This window comes from Corythoichthys intestinalis, chromosome 14 (assembly GCF_030265065.1).
Source record: "Corythoichthys intestinalis isolate RoL2023-P3 chromosome 14, ASM3026506v1, whole genome shotgun sequence".
In the NCBI taxonomy this organism is placed as follows: domain Eukaryota; kingdom Metazoa; phylum Chordata; class Actinopteri; order Syngnathiformes; family Syngnathidae; genus Corythoichthys; species Corythoichthys intestinalis.
Window position 1 is genome coordinate 21,865,423 of NC_080408.1, and position 19,390 is coordinate 21,884,812.

The 19,390-nt window shown below is 41.3% G+C and overlaps 1 protein-coding gene across 1 annotated transcript in view; it reads right to left on the reverse strand.

The window, feature by feature from the left end:
* The window catches only part of lamc1 (laminin, gamma 1), a 74,505-nt gene that overhangs the window by 20,613 nt on the left and 34,502 nt on the right, over positions 1-19,390 (reverse strand). Inside the window, exons 3-12 of the mRNA XM_057857619.1 lie at positions 14,095-14,225; positions 10,565-10,731; positions 10,294-10,485; positions 10,085-10,202; positions 4,772-4,870; positions 4,571-4,707; positions 1,161-1,283; positions 905-1,094; positions 726-838; positions 442-663 (exon numbers count right to left, since the gene is read on the reverse strand). Of these exons, the coding sequence (XP_057713602.1) occupies positions 442-663; positions 726-838; positions 905-1,094; positions 1,161-1,283; positions 4,571-4,707; positions 4,772-4,870; positions 10,085-10,202; positions 10,294-10,485; positions 10,565-10,731; positions 14,095-14,225 (1,492 nt within the window). The remainder of the gene's footprint in view (positions 1-441; positions 664-725; positions 839-904; positions 1,095-1,160; positions 1,284-4,570; positions 4,708-4,771; positions 4,871-10,084; positions 10,203-10,293; positions 10,486-10,564; positions 10,732-14,094; positions 14,226-19,390) is intronic.

Here is a 19,390-nt window from a genome sequence, read left to right on the forward strand (position 1 = left end):
AGACTGAAAAAATACAGCTAAAATGAGATAATCCAACAGTCAAAAATCATAATAAAGAATTTATGACAAATAGTCAAAATAGAATAATTATTTAAAAAAAAACATTTTAACAAGTTTTTTTAAATGTAAAAAAAATAAATAAGGCGTTAATTAATCCTTACTTTTTATATAATTTTAATATTCACAAAAATATTTTTCTTTCACTTTCTTATTTTTACTTTTCTATATTTTTTTCCTATTTGTTTTTAATTATTTTTTAAATTTAGGACTTTAATTTTTTGTTTTTTTACCATATTACTTTTTGTTTTATTATTATTTTAATGTGCTTATGTCAATTATTTACATACATGTTAAATGTAGTAAATTCAGGCATCGAGGAATTATTAACGCACACATGCGTTTTGAAAGGTGTCATCTAGCGAGCCGCCCGTGTGTGCGTACCAGTGTCGGGGTTGCAAGCGTCACTGTGCCCATTGCAGTGGCAGGCCTCACAGTCGCTGAAAGCTCCCAGCAGAGGGCGAGCACGGCGGTAGCCAGTCGCGCAGCGCTCACAGCGCCGACCCTCATACCCCAGTGGACATGTGCAGTGCTCCACCCAGCGGGCTGGCGTTCCCGGCCCCTGCCGCGCCGTCACCAGGGTCACGTCGTCCAGGTGGCCGGCACCTGCGGTGCGTGACAAAGTTTAGCCGGAGGACGGAGAAAAAGCCGTGCGAAGCCGGACGTACTTTTCTCGCTGTAAGTGCCGCGGATCTTGATGGCTGTCAGATTGTGGAGAAGTTTCTGGAAATCTGAGTGACTGACGGCCGGCCTCCACGGGTAGTCGGCGCTGTTGTGGAGTCTAAAACACAGTGCCAAGGGTGTGAAGTATGAGGATGACCGAAGGGAAGGAGTGCTAAGACGCTACCTGAAGACGTAGTGGGCCTTGTGCTCACTGGGGTAGGCGTTGCCCTGGGCGATAAGGGGCACAGCTACCCGCAAGCCGGCCCCCTCCAGGACCAGGTCTTCGGCCGACAGCCGTGTGTCGCGGCGCTCCACGCGGAAACTCAGACTCAAGTTCTGGCCGAAGCTCAGCAGCTGGTCGCCCAAAAACTTGTCTGGTGAGGAAAAGTCCCGTACTCACAATTTGACGCTGGGGCACGCACGTCCGCACGGCAGGCTACCTGGCGCCACGAAGTACATGGGGAAGTAATCTTCGGAGATCAGCGAGATGTCCTGACCGCTGGGTGACCAATTCACTGGCACGCTGGAAGAGTCGCGCTGCTGGCCCGTCCAACGCTCGTCATCTAAACGCACACGAACACAATTAATTCATCATGAAATTATTTCGTTAGTGAACCCTTTATAGGGTAAGTGACAATTTTTGGTCATTTAAAAGAACTTAGCCTCATACATTCCTAAACAATGTTAATTAAAAACAAAATTGAATTGATTTAAATGCCCCCTAATACTCTAAAGAAATAAAAGAGCATTTTTTAAAAAAGGAATAAATATTTTGAATTAAATGAGAGTATTTGCAGTTTCATCTTTTACAGTATTTATTTAATTTGTGATTTTTAATTAAACAGTATTTACGATTAAGTTACTCCCTACCATTGATTGTTATAGATGCCCAATTCATTTAAAAATTTCACAAATTAATCAAAATAAAAAATAACCAATACAATTTAAAATAATAAATGTTGAAATAAACATACATTGAAATAAAAAGTTAAATAAACGAAAAATTTAAAAATACAATTCAAAATAAATACTTCAATTTGGATTCATTTCATTAACTTCAACTTAAGTAAATAAATGTTGAAACAAACCAAAGTTGAAATAAATAAAAATGTCCTCAAATAAACAATTTAAAATAAATCCCAAAAAGTTGAAAGAAAACAAAATTGAAATGTTGAAATAAGCTAGTTTAATTAAAAATAATACAATTAAAAACATAAACATTTTAAATTTTGCAATATGAAGTTGAAGCAAAATTGATTAAATACATATACAAATGCAAATAAATAAATGTTTTAATACGTATGAGAGACTGTTTTGTAGAGCTGTCCTGACTAGTGGACGTAGCCGACGTCACCGATGACGTAAATGTGTCGACGAGCACAACATCCCGTCAACGGTTAATGAAGGGTTAAAATTATATATATACTTTCCACCCATATATATATATATATATATATATGGGTGGAAAGTTGAGAATGACGCTCGGTATGCAAGTGGGGAAAGTGGCACAAAACCAAAAAAGCGGAGCAGAGTGGCCAAAACATTGACTTATTTCAGTGCTTCTCAAGTTATTCTGTTACGCCCCCCCAAAGGAAGACATAAATGTTTCGCGCCCCCCCCAAACTCTGCCGCCACTGTAAATAGTATCATTTGTCTATAATAGTACTATTATAAGTACGCCTCTGCCTCACATTGTATCTTTTTTTTCTATAAGAGAAAATAACAGAGATGAACTTATAAAGTATAACTTTATTAACATTGTTTTGTTTGTAACAGAAAAGACTTAACGCGCATCAATTTGCCTGAATAAAAAAAAAAAAAAAGTCACATCCAAACTGTAAAAATACTCTCAAGGTACATTTTTGACCATTTGATACTAAAAAATAAAATCAGTAAATAATAACAAATTCAAATTGATTAGAAACATTAACTCATGAGGACAATATGCCAAAAAATTTGCCCGAAAAAACAAAACTGAATAATTAAAAAAAAAAAAAAAAGTGTCTTTGGACAGAAGGACAGTTTTTATTTTCGCTGCTCCCAGTATCAACTCCAGTTTGCAATGATGTGGGTTTTTTTTGCACTGAGCATGCTAACAGTGCTCACTGGTTTACTGATATAACACTGACAAAGTTTTCGTTTCGTTTCGTTTTCGCTGAAAAACAACCAAGCAGTTTATCAATGAGATTGGGGTCTAATGTCTTTAAGTGGCGTCTTAATTGATTTGGCTTCCGGCTGTCCGCTATAATCATTTTTAGACACAGTAAACAGTGGTCTTTCCTCGTCTACCACTGTATTAAATGTCAAAGCCAAAAGGCAAACGGCCCGAAAAAAGTGCACTCTCGGCGGCTGAGGGAGAACCGTAGGTGAGGGCGATCCCAAGCCGAAAATGGCACTTCTCGGGAGGACATGTGAGAACCGGAGAAGACAGTGGGTCACTGCGTGAGTCCGGCCGGAAAACGGCTTTCGAAAACGGCGCACAGCTCTCCAGCTCTTCGTGAGTCTCTTCCGTGTGCTGAGTGCTCTTGCTTACTTCAAAAATACTGCGCGCACTTTGAAAATGAGAGCGCCACTGCCACCCACTGAGTGGATGTGCAAGTACACTTTATTCTAGTACGGCAAAAAAAAAAGCATGTTCCTCGAGGTCACACGCGCCACCCTTGGCATCAGTCTGCGCCCCACTATTTGAGAAGTACTGACTTATTTCAACGAAACAAAGGAAGGCACACAGGTTTGTCCTGTCTCTTCAATGCCAAGCTTGCATACCAGGCTGTACGTGGGCTGTGAACAAACACCTAAAGCGCCGTCACCCAGCTGTAATTTTAGTAGACGACAGGAAACAATAAGCTGGCAAATCTTAAGTCCATCTAACTAACTAACGACATGTTTTATTGAAGTTGCTAAAACTGTCGCGATATGCAAGGAGTCCATTTATCGCACAGTAAATAAAAATGAGGGCAGTAATTTTCACGGTTGCGTTTTATCGCCGCATGCATGCTTGCGCATTATCAGACTCCAGTTCCTTTCACGGATGTTTATTGGTCATCAACACGCCATAGCATTTAAGTTCAGACATACAAAATAAGGAAACACATCTATATTACACAATGTAAACGTTAGCATTGCTACATTGAGGCTAATGAGAAAAAAAGACAACCTACTTTAGCTTGCTATGAAACATTGGCAGTCTTCTCCAAAACGCTAACTTGCGGTTAAAAGGTGCTTTTTTGCAGAGTGTTAAGCTTACGGTTAGCAGTTTAGCGATGCGTATTTCCAGTGAGCATTTCAAAATAAAAGCACGTCATGTTCGTCAAATATATAACGATTTCTGGAGTTAATCCCACATACTTCAGAATTTAGATTCTACACAAAGAATAGTTTTAAAATGACACCCTTTATGAAAAATCTGACTGGCAATGAAGGATTATTATAATTATTATAATACTACTATATAAAGTAGTATAGTATAATATTAATGCTAGATTTTTTTCCATGAATTGTTTTGAATCATGTTGGAAAGTTGAAGTCAGTGTTCTGAATCTATTTACATTCCATTCTTTTGCACTAGTTAATGCTATCAGCATTTGACCTCATTGTTTATTTGTGATTTATTGTTGTTATTTATGTGTTTATTTGTACTTTAAAAAGAATATAAGTGTTCTAAAATGTTTTTGTGAATTAATAAGAGTCAACAAAAATTTCATTGCTAAATTTGTAAAAAAAAAAAAAAAAAAAAAAAAAATTAGATTAGTCGACTAATCGTAAAAATTGTCGGCTGACTAATCGGGAGAAAATGAGTCGTTTGGGACAGCCCTACTGCCTTGACTGCTGAGTTGGCGACGGAAGCTACCTCGCTCAAAGGTGGACGACACGGTATGCACGCTGAACCCGCTGGCACTCTCGCAGACGGACGAGTGAAGGAAGCAAAAACACGGCGAGCAGCCTTCGGCGCTGTCAGGGTCCATGTTGAAGAAGCCCGGCTTGCACCTAAAAGGATCAAAGGTCAAGCTCACGCGAGCATGCAGCCTGCTGGCGCATGCACGTTGGTTACCTGTCACAGGTGAACCCTTCCACATTTTCCTTGCAGCGACATTGTCCCGTGTTGACGTCACATTCTTGAGTGCTTCCTGCCGCCGAGCACGAACACGGCCTCCGCAAACAAACACATCGCTCGTGTTAGCACACACATCGCATTGAATCGCACCCGTCACGGACCAATTCTGCTCTCTTTAGCGCATTGGCTGCCATTGACAATCCTAGATGTCCAATCCATTTGAAGTGGGACTCAGGTTAGATGTTAAATTGTGGCCAAATCAAAATGGGATGCTCACTTATGTGGACGCCAGTTCTGTATGTATTTTTTTTAATGATTACCTAAAATAGTCATCTGCTCTATAAAAGTGCCTGTGACACGAAAAAGCATGCTTATTTCATAATACACGCGGTATTTTATGCTCCTGAATGAAATGGGCTGCTTGGATGTGTGTGGAACCGATCGCTATATTTATTTAGTTTTTTGAATCCCACGCCATTAAAATGAGTGACTTCCGGCAAAAGTCTCGAGTTTAGAAAGAGGGCGCTGTGACGTGTACAGAGGAAAGAGTCCTCTTCACTCTACAGCCATACTGTTGTATGAAGACTAGGGATGGGAATCGAAATCAGATTCCAATTCGGAACCGGTTCCGACTGTTTCGAGGCCTCGACATCACAATGAAAAAGCCTTGACGATCCCTTTAACGATTCCTAAAGACGCGTATTGCGTCGTGACGTGTCTTGTTGTCCAGACGCATCAAACAAGCATGGTGCCAAGAACCACTCGCTCCAAAGTTTGACTACACTTCACCAGGAAAGAGTGTGAAAATGAAAGGTTACGACGGGTAAGCACGAGCATTGCAGCCATAAACATAACAATGACAGCACGTAGGTTCAAACGCTCGAAAGTGTGTCTTCACTTCACGAGGAAAAATTACAACAAAGCGACTTGCAGTCATTGCAAGGTGGAGATTACTGCATCGGGAGGGAATACGACTGCGCTGTCCTCACAGAGACGCTAAGGCTCAGTTCTAGCTATACAGCTAGCTAAACTCCCAAATGATGATGTAGAAGACGTTGGTATAATTTGCTGACTTTATTCAACCATCACTTGAAGAGTGAAACTAAAAATAGAAATGAAACAAATCAATTTCGTCCCCAATAACAAACAGGTTTGCATCAACGTAAATCAGCGATGATTAGCTGCTAATAACAGTATGGTTAGCATTCGTTCGCTAGCATTAGCACATCGTTCAAACCACTACACAACTGGATTTAAGTGTCCGATCGCGAGTGGAAACACAACAACAACACAAAAGATGATACATACAGGCGTTGCCTCTGTAGATATTAACATTAACAAAGAACGTAGGCTCGTAGAAGTGTTTCCCTCTCTCACTTCGCTCGCTCACTCGCTTGGATGCGGCATTTCTTCGGGTGCCGAAACTGCGGCCCGCGGCCCAAATACGGCCCGCCTCCACATTTGGTCCGGCCATTTTGAATTTTTTTTTTTTTTTTCTCAATCGTGTTATTTCTTTCCTGGCCTTTTTCCTTGAAGAATTCAGAGAGGGTTATTTGGTTATTATGTATTTAATTAATAGTGTTTTTATTATTAATTATTATTATTATATTATTATTTTTATTTTATTTACTTTCATTCCGTGAAGAATCCAGAAAGCGATATTTGATTGTGGCTTTCTGAAAAACAACAATTTTTTTACATTTATGCACTTCTGCAATCGTCACACTTTTTCTGTTACAAACTGACCCCGGCCCCTCATCAGAGAAGGGAAAAGTTATGTGGTCCTCACAGGAAAAAGTTTGGGGACCCCTGCTTTAACACATATTACCAAAGGCAGAACAACAACCTATCTGCCAATATATACCAATATTTTTTATTTCTATTAGATAAATGTTTCAGTAAAATGTTACACATTCTTGTGTATTTGCCACTTATTGCCATAGTTAACATTGAGGCTTTGGGCCTCTTTTGATTTCGTTGTGAGTTTGTAAGGTTGTGAGTTCTGATTAAACAAACTCGATGCCAATCAAAACGTTTGTTCTTCTTTTTCCCCAAATTAGAATCGATAAGAGAATCGATAAAGAATCGAATCGTTAAGCAATATCAATAATGGAATCGGAATCGTAAAAATCCTATCAATTCCCATCCCTAATGAAGACTAAGGATTCAGCTGATTTTGCGAATTAATACGTTTATTTTTCGCATCACGCCAGCCAAACGGCTGCAGAAAAATCTTGCTGTACGTTTTGGGGGTTTCAAAAGGTTCCCATTCACCGGTGGATATTGGCTAAAGCAAGCCCTACTACTGTGGGACCATGGGACTTACGAAGAAGTGAGTAAACATCGTGTTTTGTATTGTGTCAAATACTGGGATCATTTTAATATGTAGGTGGCTTGCATTTTGTGGCTGCCATGCTCCTTGTCCCCTCGGCCAACGACCGGCGGCTTGTCGCACATCCCCCCGCCGGGAGAGCACTATACTCGGCTTATAGACCCTACTCACCAACGTCACAGAATGACGTGTCGCTGTATCCGGCCGCCATATTGTCCGTCTCTGTTTAGCCCTATTCTCAATGGTTTCAATTAGTCGTTCAGTTTATAGAGCAATTCATGGAAGCCCCAGTGCTTTCAGACGCTGTAAACTCATTGGATGCGTTGCATAAAAGGCGTTATGTGGAAAAGCTTCAGTCTATCCATTCGCCAGATCCATATTTGATGCCTAAATCGATATTTTTCGACCCGCTGTCTTCGCCCTCTCTGCCTGACATCTGCTACCCTGATATCTACAACTAACTTGTCCACACAAAATCAGCCTTTTCTCACGAAAGTTTGAAAAACTTTAAGAGCAGCACTCTAAGCAATATTACCCCGTGTGACCCAATTTTCTAAAATGGCGACAATCAATAAAAAAAAAAAGTTGACTGCGATGGCCGACGCTTCAAGGATAGGTGGATATTGGACTATTTCTTCAATAAAACACGCAACAACTGTGTCTGCCTCATTTGCAAAGAGACAGTCGCTGTTTTTAAAGAGTTCGATGTGACGCGATAATATTACTGAACAAGACACGCTAACATGTCCACATTACAGGGAAGATACGCGGCGAGAAATAATAGCAACTTGAAGCTAATTTAATTTCACAGCAGCAGCATTTCGCAAGAGCCCGAGGGTCGAAAGAGAACGCCACAAAGGCGAGATTGTTGAAATTATGAATTAAAAAAAAAAAAAAACAATAAAGCAAATGTAACACACAGAAGGGCTTGCTAAAATTTCTTTAAATGTATTGTTCTATGTAAATCAGCCCAGGTAGCCCCCCACATTTTTACCACACCAAATCTGGCCCCCTTTGCAAAAAGTTTGGACACCCCTGTTTAACCGATGATCCGTAGACGAGGCCAGCTTCTTTCACTTGTTACCAGCTAAATATTATTCAAAAAATAAAGATGGTGGAAGAAATAAGCATCTTGAATTTGAAACGGTATGTTGTCGGCGATTAGCCTAGCAATGATCTTAATTGTGGTTGTCAGCCCAAAACCCTCTAAATATATATTAAATGCATCTTACTAGATATAAAATGACTACTACATAATCTGTGGTAATCGTTTGGAGCCCAGTTTTCTCGTCGAATTGCAGCAGTCCATCTCGCTCTCCTCTCCGGGTCTCTCGGAATACGGTAGAACCTCAAGTCTCTCCGTCTATCTTCTCTTTTATTGCAACCGACCGCCACACACGCCTTCACCATTTTGATTATTAATGTTAACGAGCAGAAAAACACGCCATAATAGGAGGAATTTACGTAGCGGTAATGCATCAACAACGACGAGTTGACGGACAATATGGCGCGGGGGCGTGGTTGTGACGTCATGTGAGTAGGGTCTATTCCCCTCTTCGTGTGCCCGGTGTTCTGTCAAATTTTCCGACCGATCAGAAATTGTAACTTTGAGTTAAAAATAGCTGCGAATACAGCGATTACAAAGTAAAAACTACAAACTTTCTCTAAATAAAGGACAACTTACGTTTGAGCATGGATGGGCATGTAAAAAGCTCTCCTCATACACATTAGCAGCACAACAACTGCAGCCGCCCTCCTCCACTGATTCTCTCACTGTTTATGACTTCGCCGTGTAGTAAAGCATTATTTTGCCATATTCGTGTTGACCATTTGGCAGCTACATGCTCCTCCGACGTCGGCCGGTTTGTTCAGCGGTCATTGTCCAGCTGCTTGCCCGGCGAGCTCTCCTGTCCGTAGTAGCAGGGGAACGAGCTGTAAATTGCTCTCCGCCGGGCGGTTTGCCGATCGGCAAAGACAATCGACAACCCAGTCGTCATGTGAAATGATCCGGGCTAGTTATGTGTGATTTTCCGCTTCGAAGAATTTAAAACATCACTTGGTTCAGGTTAGCATGTCGGCTAGCCGTCACGCCTCTTGGTTTGTTTACATTCTCCGAAGCCGGGGAAGGGAAATGACATAAGCCCGATTTAGGTGGCATAAAATATCGTTCGGGAGGTGCGACACTAAAGGTGAAGTCGGCAGTTTTGACCGTTATGGAGTAATTTTGCCATGTCGTCTTGAATAAATTCATTTTTATTATTTCATATTCCATTTAACACAAGACTGTTATGTGTTATTTGACCATGCCATTTATTTAGCTATTGGGGAGAAATACTTGGATAAAAAGAATATCCTGTAAAAATATTGGAGTAGAGAGACTGAAACAATGACATTTTGCGGCTCTCTTCGTCATGTTTTCCTCGTTCTGAATAATTCCCCCTCAACAGGCTGACTGGTCCTTCATAAGCCATTCATTTAGCTATTGGGGAAAAATACTTGGATAAAAAGAATATCCTGTAGAAATATTGGAGTAGAGAGACTGTAACAATGACATTTTGCAGCTCTCTTTGTCGCATTTTCCTCGTTGTGAATAATTCCCCCTCAATGGGCTACATACTAAATCAGATGAAATTGTGACTCCGTTGACGTCATCCACCTGTTGGGGACGCTAGAGCCCTATAATGGTAGGCGTGGCTAACCGGCAGATTAAAAGACTAATTTTCTCGTCACCTGTGCTTTGCTAATTTGTTGTATATAGTCAAATCGTCTCAAAATATGATTCTAATTCACATAGTAATCCTATTTAAGACTTTTTTTCTCCTGTCGTACACGCACTTTAAGTGTTAAGACCATGTGGGGAACCTGTGGGAAACTAGGGACTCTGCAAGTAGCAGTCGCATGTGTGCGCAGAAAGAGCTGGTCAGCAGGGGGCGCTGAAGTAAGGCTGCGCTCAAGCTTTTTTGTGGCATCAACCCTACCTGCATCCGGCCTCAGTCAGACTGTGAAATCCAGGCTGACAGCGGTCACACTTTTCGCCCGTCACTCCCGGTTTGCACGCGCACACCCCTCGGTTGTCGCACTGGGGGGACTCGGAACCTGAACGCACCACACGCAATCAATTGCAGAGAGTGCAGATCGATTGCTACTTTTGGAGAAAAAGACAGGAAAGGAGGAAGTGGGCTCTTACCGACAGAGTTGCAGGCGCAGGGCAGGCATCGGTCGTCGTTGCCGCCTCGTCTGTAGTGGTGGTCCAGGCAGCGCTCGCACTTGGGTCCGTCCGTGTTGTCGGCGCAGTTCTTGCAGTGCCCACCGCGACCCGTGGCGCGGTACAGCTCGGCATCAAAGTAGCATTCTGAACTCTTGCCGCTGCACTCACACGCTGAGCGACACAAACAGGTATGTCAACCAAGGTTGAAAATGGAGAAACGGACAAACAAATGGACTGAACAGTTTCTTACGCATGCACTCGTTGGCACTGTCGGCGGTGGCGCGCCTCCACGGGCGGTCGTTGTAGAAGGCTTTGCACAGCTGGCAGTCAGCTCCCTCGGTGTTGTGCTTGCAGTTGCACACCAGACGACCGCCGGCATCCTTCACGCACTCGCTGGCATGACCATTGCATTTGCACCTAGGAGACGGGACGCTAGTTGACTGACTGGCTGCCAATGGTAGTGATAAATGAACCAGAATTGCTCTAAAAACTAGAAAATTAGATAGCCAATTGACTCCCCCCTGAGAACCATACGTGAGTAATGCATGCAAGGCAATTGAAAATAGCAATATAGCATAATCTACACACAACACAGCTCAAAACTACTAGTCATAAGAACGATTGGGAACAACGGATAGAAAGATTTGTAGTTCTTAAAAGATAAACGTTATTATGAGTTAAAATAATTTGATATTAAAACCCCTCTTGATGTTTTTGGTTTTATGCGATTTGTAAAATTAGTTTAACTAGTAGGTCGCCATTGTTGTTGACGTCGCAGAGCGGCGATGTCACTGGGTTACGCTGCCGGGCTTCCAGAGCATGACTCTAGCGACATAAACATGTCATCTGTTCAGCCCTTTCAATTTGAGCCCGAGAGGAACATTAATGAGCATGACAGCACTGTCGATATTCCACAAAACGAGCAACACAATTAAAATGAACAGGAAAGATGAGATGAGACCAGACGAGAGTAGGAAAAAAACTGTTCTGCCAAAATGTGGTACACCGGCGAAACGTTCTAAAAGAGGCGAATTTGACAACCAAAGTACTACCGTTCGCTTTCAGCTTGTTGTGTTTCGATGCATACAGACAGAACATACTAAAGATGCCTTAAGAGATGAGACCAGACGAGAGTCGGAAAAAAACTGTTCTGCCAAAATGTGGTACACCGGCAAAACGTTCTAAAAGAGGCGAATTTGACAACCAAAGTACTACTGTTCGCTTTCAGCTTGTTTTGTTTAGATGCATACAGACAGAACATACTAAAGATGCCTTAAGAAAATAGTTAAACGTAGTAATATCAAATAAGTGTGGTTTATATACGCTACGTGACTAATGTGTAAGCCTGTTACAATATGCAGTAATTCCATTTAAAAATGAAGGCGGTAATTTTTCCGCTGCGATTTATCGCCTCGCGTGCACGCGCATGCGGCAGACGTGCTCTTAAAAGTTCGGCTTCCTTGTTACCAACTACGCAAAATGCATCTTCGTTCCGTGTCCGGCAAATAATAGCGCCGGAGCCAATCCGTTCCCATTATATCCTATTGTTCAACGTATACCAGCCGTGTCAGTGCTCCGGATTGACTGCAGACCATCTCCACTGTTCCGGAGCCCGCCGGATGGTTTAGGCTGTTTTTTATTTTTGCAGGAGACGCATCCGTCAAAATGGGCGAAGCCGGGCCTGGAGTCAACAGCCCAGTTGCTTATTCACGTTTTAACCAGCGAACATGGACGAAGAACGCTCCATCATGGAGGTGGAATTTGGAAAGTCACAAAGTGATTTATGATGCAGCAGATCATCATTATAAGGACAACATTAAAAAGGAAGCTGTATAGTGTCCTATTATGTGTGTTTTTCTGGCAATAATATTAAACACACGACGTGCTGACAACTTTGTTTTTTAAACACACGGCGCTAACAACACTTCCTCAACCTGTGGCTCTCGGCAGTCGGCAGGCTGTGTGTCTCTCTCTCTCTCTCACTGCCGCGTCATATGAACAAAACAACATCACCGTTGGGTTCAGGGTGCCTCGGAAAACATACAATCAGAATATTACACATGGAACGCCATAGCAGAAGCTATGAGGAGGAAAGTTTTCATTTGCTTAAATGCTTAAGTTATTAAATGCTATTTAATGTATTTTCTTGAAAAAGACATTTTATTTATTCTGTGTTTCTGTGCGGTGTTAATATTGTTGTCTTTTACTTAAAAGAGGCATGGTCTATTGTTTTTAGTTGTGATTTCTTAAAAAGTATTTTTGAATTTAAGAGTAAACATTTATCGCGTTTCAATTGGTGTATTTGATCTATTAATATATACTGTGTTGTTAAATTGGTTTAAGAAAAAAAAAATTGGGGGGGCAATAATATCGCATATCGCAATAATTTATAAGATAAATTATCGCACACTAAAATTTGTTATCGCGACAGGCCTATTAATGTGGTCAACAGATCAATAATCTGCTTCACAATGCATAAAACTATGAGAGGGAAACACATGCCAAAAGTGTTTTGAGGCAATGAAAAGGTAATAAAAGACTCAATAAAAACACAAACATTAAGTACTCGTCACTTTTAATCGATGTGCGCATGCGTTTGACGTCTCGCAGCGTAGGAGGGAATTGCAGAACACCGGTAGTGTTCGTCTAGTGACAGTGACAAACAACGTCATCACCCCGAGCGTCCATTGTGCGCATATAACATGGCGCCTTCCGTAGGTCAAAACATGTACTAAATACTATGGATTTTTAAATCAATGGCAATATTTTATGTTTTTGAACAACATATTTCAGAAAAAGAGAACAATTGTGGCTTATTAGAACCTACAAGTCGTTGAGTCAGAGGTTTCGTTTAATAGATGAATGGAATAAACATCTCTATATTTGAGCAAAAAATATGCATTCTACTGTGCTGGTTCTGTTTAATCTGGATTGTTTTAGGTTGAAGTATGACTTCATGCAAGGGCTGTCAGTGTCGTAAAACTTTTCACCAAAATATATATTTTTTTAAAAAGCAATATATCAATATCTTGGTATGAAATGGCCCATATCATGATAGATTTTTCAGTGTGTGTACAAGGAGAAGATGACAAGATGTGGACAAAGAAGATGAAGCGGAAGACGACAAGCCGAGACACGCTGGCAGGAAAGGGGGGGAGGAACAGTACTTGATTGAAGTCTTTGTCGTTTTGGGGGGTTTGTTGGCAGACGTGGTGGAAAAAAACATGTTGAGGAAGGAAAAGTCTGCGGGACGCTTTTCTTCCCGCAAATCTTTCAACACGTGCCACATCTTCCACTACATAAACCACACCAGTTTGGACTTGTATTGCAACTACAACAAGCTCCAATTTGGAGGATAAGCTCCAGCAAAGAATATGTTTAGTCAACAATTAGTTCGTTATCTAATTGATCAATTGGAATCATGAATTCTCAGCATTGCTGTCATTTCCAGGCAAACAACCAGATTCCCTTTCAAAATAAAACATTAGCGATAATTCAAATAATGTTAGCTGTGGCGCTACAAACTACCTATATTGTCTGCCATTGATGGCGCTAGGCGTCCAATCATTTTGACTGGAAGGGGTGAGTGAACACTCATCCTGCCAGGTTTAAAGTTTTGGGGGGTGAACATGCTGACGGTGGACCCTCCGGGCTGTCCGTCCGTCACGTCACCGGTTCCGCCCCGTTCCGGTTTCCCCCGTAATCCCGTGCAGCCGGGAATGCGTGGAATGCCGTGGGGGGAGATTACGGAAGACAACATTCCCAGGAGCGCTGGCTTACCTTCCGCCCACGGCGAAGTCGGAGATGGCGTAGTAGTAGGACTTCAGCACTTTGGGGTCGTTGAACACCTCGTCCCCAAACGTGTTCAGACGATTCAAGGTCACGCGGATGTCGGTGGCCGTCACCCAGTCCTGCCGGCGAGCGGTTTACAGTCAGTCAAAACAACTTGCAGCTTTTCGCCCTTGGAGAACAAACACCAAGTAGTACTGTCTACTTCTGCCGTTGATAATCGGCAGATGTTCTACCGCTCCCAGCCGAAAAGGATCAGACGTCTATCGCATGCAATGGCAGCCAATGAATTCAATACTGTAATCACAATACTAAAATTTCCAACTCAATATTGATACTCAAAAAAATACTTAATTCCTTTTCAACACAACATCAATAAGAAAGTAGGCTTGTCCCAATCACATACTGTATTTTTGCACCCGAGTTTGAGTTTGAGTCACCTGTTTTGAGGATCTGTCGATACGGAGTAGCGATCCGATACCTCGGCAATTTATCCAGGAGGAAAAAAAAGCACATCCAGATAAAAATATTTCCATACTTCGGACATTATCACACTTGCATGATGCCATTTTAACGCTAGCTTCCGTGTATGCTAGCATAACAATTCTGGCAGTGTTTGATTCTGCTTCTGCCGTTTTGGGTGGCTTTGAAATGTTGCGTAATATAAAAAAAGCTATATTATGTTTTGTTTGACAATGTCACTGACCTTATTTTGTTTCTTTGTAACCTTTAAAAAAATCTGATTTTCTAAAAAGATTGCATACTATAAAACATTTTTATGTTTCTTTTGACGTGTACATCTTGATTGCTTTGCTTGCTTTGTAACCTAAAAATTAAATCCTACAGTTTTGATCTTTTCTAAGTAATGGTGACCTAAAAATTACGTATTTGGATGATTAATTGATTTCAGTTCACGTGATTGGATCTGGGAGATTCCTATAAAAAAACTAAAAATTCAATGTTGACTCTTTCAGTGTATCCAGTGTTGCCAACTCCCCAGTAAGGACAGTAGCTATTGGCTGTCCTAAAAGTTGCTAGATGACGCCATCGCATAATTTGCATAATTGGCAATTTACATACACAATGGGGCAAATAAGTATTTAGTCAACCACCAATTGTGCAAGTTCTCCTACTTGAAAAGATTAGAGAGGCCTGTAATTGTCAACATGGGTAAACATCAACCATGAGAGACAGAATGTGGAAAAAAAAAAAGAAGAAAATCACATTGTTTGATTTTTAAAGAATTTTTTTCCAAATTAGAGTGGAAAATAAGTATTTGATCACCTACAAACAAGCAAGATTTCTGGCTGTCAAAGAGGTCTAACTTCTTTTAACGAGGTCTAACAAGGCTCCACTCGTTACCTGCATCAATGGCACCTGTTTTAACTCATTATCGGTATAAAAGACACCTGTCCACAACTTCAGTAAGTCAGACTCCAAACTTCACTATAGCCAAGACCAAAGAGCTGTCGAAGGACACCAGAGACAAAATTGTAGACCTGCACCAGGCTGGGAAGACTGAATCTGCAATAGGTAAAACGCTTAGTGTAAAAAAAAAAAATCAACTGTGGGAGCAATTATTAGAAAATGGAAGACATACAAGACCACTGATAATCTCCCTCGATCTGGGGCTCCATATAAGATCTCACCCCGTGGCGTCAAAATGATAACAAGAAGAGTGAGCAAAAATCCCAGAACCACATGGGGAAACCTAGTGAATGACCTACAGAGAGCTGGGACTACAGTAATAAAGGCTACTATCAGTAACACAATGCGCCGCCAGGGACTCGAGTCCTGCACTGCCAGACGAGTACCCCTGCTGATGAAAGTACACGTCCAGGCCCGTCTGCGGTTCGCTAGAGAGCATTTGGATGATCCAGAAGAGGACTGGGAGAATGTGTTATGGTCAGATGAAACCAAAATAGAACTTTTTGGTAGAAACACAGGTTCTCGTGTTTGGAGGAGAAGGAATACTGAATTACATCCGAAGAACACCATACCCACTGTGAAGTATGGGGGTAGAAACATCATGCTTTGGGGCTGTTTTTCTGCAAAGGGACCAGGACGACTGATCTGTGTAAAGGAAAGAATGAATGGGGCCATGTATCGAGAGATTTTGAGTGAAAATCTCCTTCCATCAGCAAGGGCATTGGAGATGAGACGTGGCTGGGTCTGTCAGCATGACAATGATCCCAAACACACAGCCAGGGCAACAAAGGAGTGGCTTCATAAGAAGCATTTCAAGGTCCTGGAGTGGCCTAGCCAGTCTCCAGATCTCAACCCGTACAAAATCTGTGGGGGGAGTTGAAAGTCCGCGTTGCCCAACGACAGCCCCAAAACATCACTGCTCTCGAGGAGATCTACATGGAGGAATGGGCCAAAATACCAGCAACAGCATGTGAAAAGCTAGTGAAGAGTTACAGAAAACGTTTGGTCTCCGTTATTGCCAGCAAAGGGTACATAACAAAGTATTAAGATGAACTTTTGGCATTGACCAAATACCTATTTTCCCACCTTGATTTGCAAATAAATTCTTTAAAATCAAACAATGTGATTTTCTGTTTTTTTTTTTCCCACATTCTGTCTCTCATGGTTGAGGTTTACCCATGCTGACAATTACAGGCCTCTCTAATATTTTCAAGTGGGAGAACTTGCACAATTAGTGGTTGACTAAATACTTATTGCCCCACTGTAAATGTAATGGATGCTGTAGTAGAGAGGAATAACATCGTGGGAGAAGCAAAATGTGAGTTTAAGAAAAACACCTAGAACCACAAATAAACCGTAACCTTAAGTTTTTTTTTCACATTGCCAAACTAAATGGGCCAGAAAAACAATAAAATAGAAAAAAAATTATGGTAACTTGTCGCTAGATTTGTCGCTACTTGACATTATTTTTTACAAAAAAAAAATTCATATTTAAACTTCAAGTTACATGAAAATGAACAGGATATTATCCAAAATGTACATGCTGTCACCAGAACGTCCCAAAATGTACTGGAAGTGATTCAAATCAAACAGTAAGTGACCCCTAGGACCCTAAAAGTGACCCAAAATTCATTTATTGCCCACTAATGAAAAAGATACCGTAATTTTCAGACTATAAGCCGCTACTTTTTTCTCTCATTTTGAATCCTGCGGCTTATTTGTTTATTTATTTGGTTTAATAGGTAACACTTTATTTGACAATGGCGTCATAAGACCATCCTAATTAGGAAATTACACTATCATGCGCATTAATGAATGCTTATGACAGATGTCATTACGTGTAATCTAGCATATTATGTTGCTCCATTTATGTCCAGCTCGGCTCTTTTACATTCATTCAAAAGTGAGATAATTTGACGGATGACACAAAATGACATCAGTCATGTGCATTCATCAATGCTCATGGCAGTGTCATGTCATAATTATGATGGTCTTATGACAGTTTTATGGCACCACTTTCAAATAAAGTGTTACCATATACCATAACTAGCAATTAATGAAACATTTGGAACAGTAAATGAAATAATTAGCACAGAACATGAATTTTGATTGTTATTTACATCTGTAGTGCTGCAATGCATGCTAGGCGGCAATATTGGACGACAACAGTATTGACAGCAGGTGGCAACGGAGGTTGAATGTCTCCTCCAAGGGAGCAGTAATGGCTAATTGAAGCTTCTTGAAGCAGTGAAGCTTTGCAGCCAATTGGCTCAAAGCTTCATGGTGGTTCATTTGATTTTATGACAGTCTTATGATGCCGCTGTTGAATAAAATGTTACCGGTTAATATCTTTTGATTTAAAATATCCCATAATAAAGTGAGGAGAACTGCGGTTTATAATCCAGTGCGGCTTATCTATGAACAAATGCCGTTTTCATGTCAGATTTGGTGGGTGACGACTTATAGTCAGGTCCGCTTTATAGTCAGAAAATTAAGGTAGAATCCAATTCATTTAAACTGTGAGGATTGGCTATGAATGCTCATCTTTCAGTGCCATTGACAGCGTTGGACGTCCAACCTATTTTGACTGGCAGGGGTGAATAGACGTTTATTCGCCCCTTCCAGTCCAAATGGATTGGACGTGGAGCACCGTCAATGGCAGCCAAAAGGGACGATGACAACGCGCAGACGCATAGTTTGTGCTGGGAAAGATATTTGTTGTGCCGTCGGGCCGATTGCGAACACAGGTGGTGACTGGGGCCCAACGAAACCCCCGCTCGTCCTCGTCACGGATGATAAAAATGTTTCACAACAGGGCTCGAAAGCTGCTAGCCAAGACCGGCGCGTTCACTATCGGAAGGAAGCTTATCGGTGCCCCCGGGAGAATTTTTTCCACGGCAGAGTGAGAGTTCACCGCAGCTGCTCCTGGATCAACAATCTGCGTCTGCAGGGAGAATCGGACGCCAACGCTAGCGAGACCGTGACAAACAAACGCTGCTCGACTTTTACGACAAGATGACGAGCACATGCTAATGCTAAAGTTGTTTTTCGGGGAAGGTTGTTGAGCAGAACAGCACTTGGCAAACTTTTGACACTGCAGTCGTAGCTCCAAAACAATACTTAACCACTTTTGTAGGACCAACAGAACCAAAATTGAACTCATTGTCAATTGTGACAAAAACATTATAGTCGCTTTGAAAAATAGTTTTTACACTGAACACACAAAGTACCTTTAACATAATAGCTACAAGGAATGTGCCCGATATGATTACGTGATCAGAAATCTGCCCGATAACATTTTCAAATGATCAGGATCGGGTGAAAAAGATCGGATTCTTAAAGCAGAAGTTCCCATTTTTTATACATTAGACTTAATCTTTGAATTAGCGAGGGTTTAATTAGTTGGTGGAGTTGATTTCAACAAATTCTGTGCAGTTTGTTATTTATTATTACTAGGATGTGCTAGGTCCCATCCTAGCACACCAATAAAAAAACGATATTAACAGATCTAACACCATAAAAAGAAATCAAAATGCAGATCATTGTTTAAAATACCCATGCTGCCAAAACAATGTCACACCCACCTGCCATCATTGATTTCATTCTGCTGGACTATTTTTTTTAGATGCGTAATGTGACCACAATAGCGAGAAGTGCTTCGGCCACTCGTGCTAATGCTGCATTCAGGGAAGGTGGGGAGTCGGACTTAACGCACTCAAACGGTACCAGTTGCGACCTCAAAGCGTTCCGAGTGAATGTAAACAGCAAGATGGCTGATGGCGACATGTTGTTTTTTATTTTGGCCATATAAAAGACATTGATCTCCAGCAAACCTGCCTTCTCGTAAGCAATCAAATAG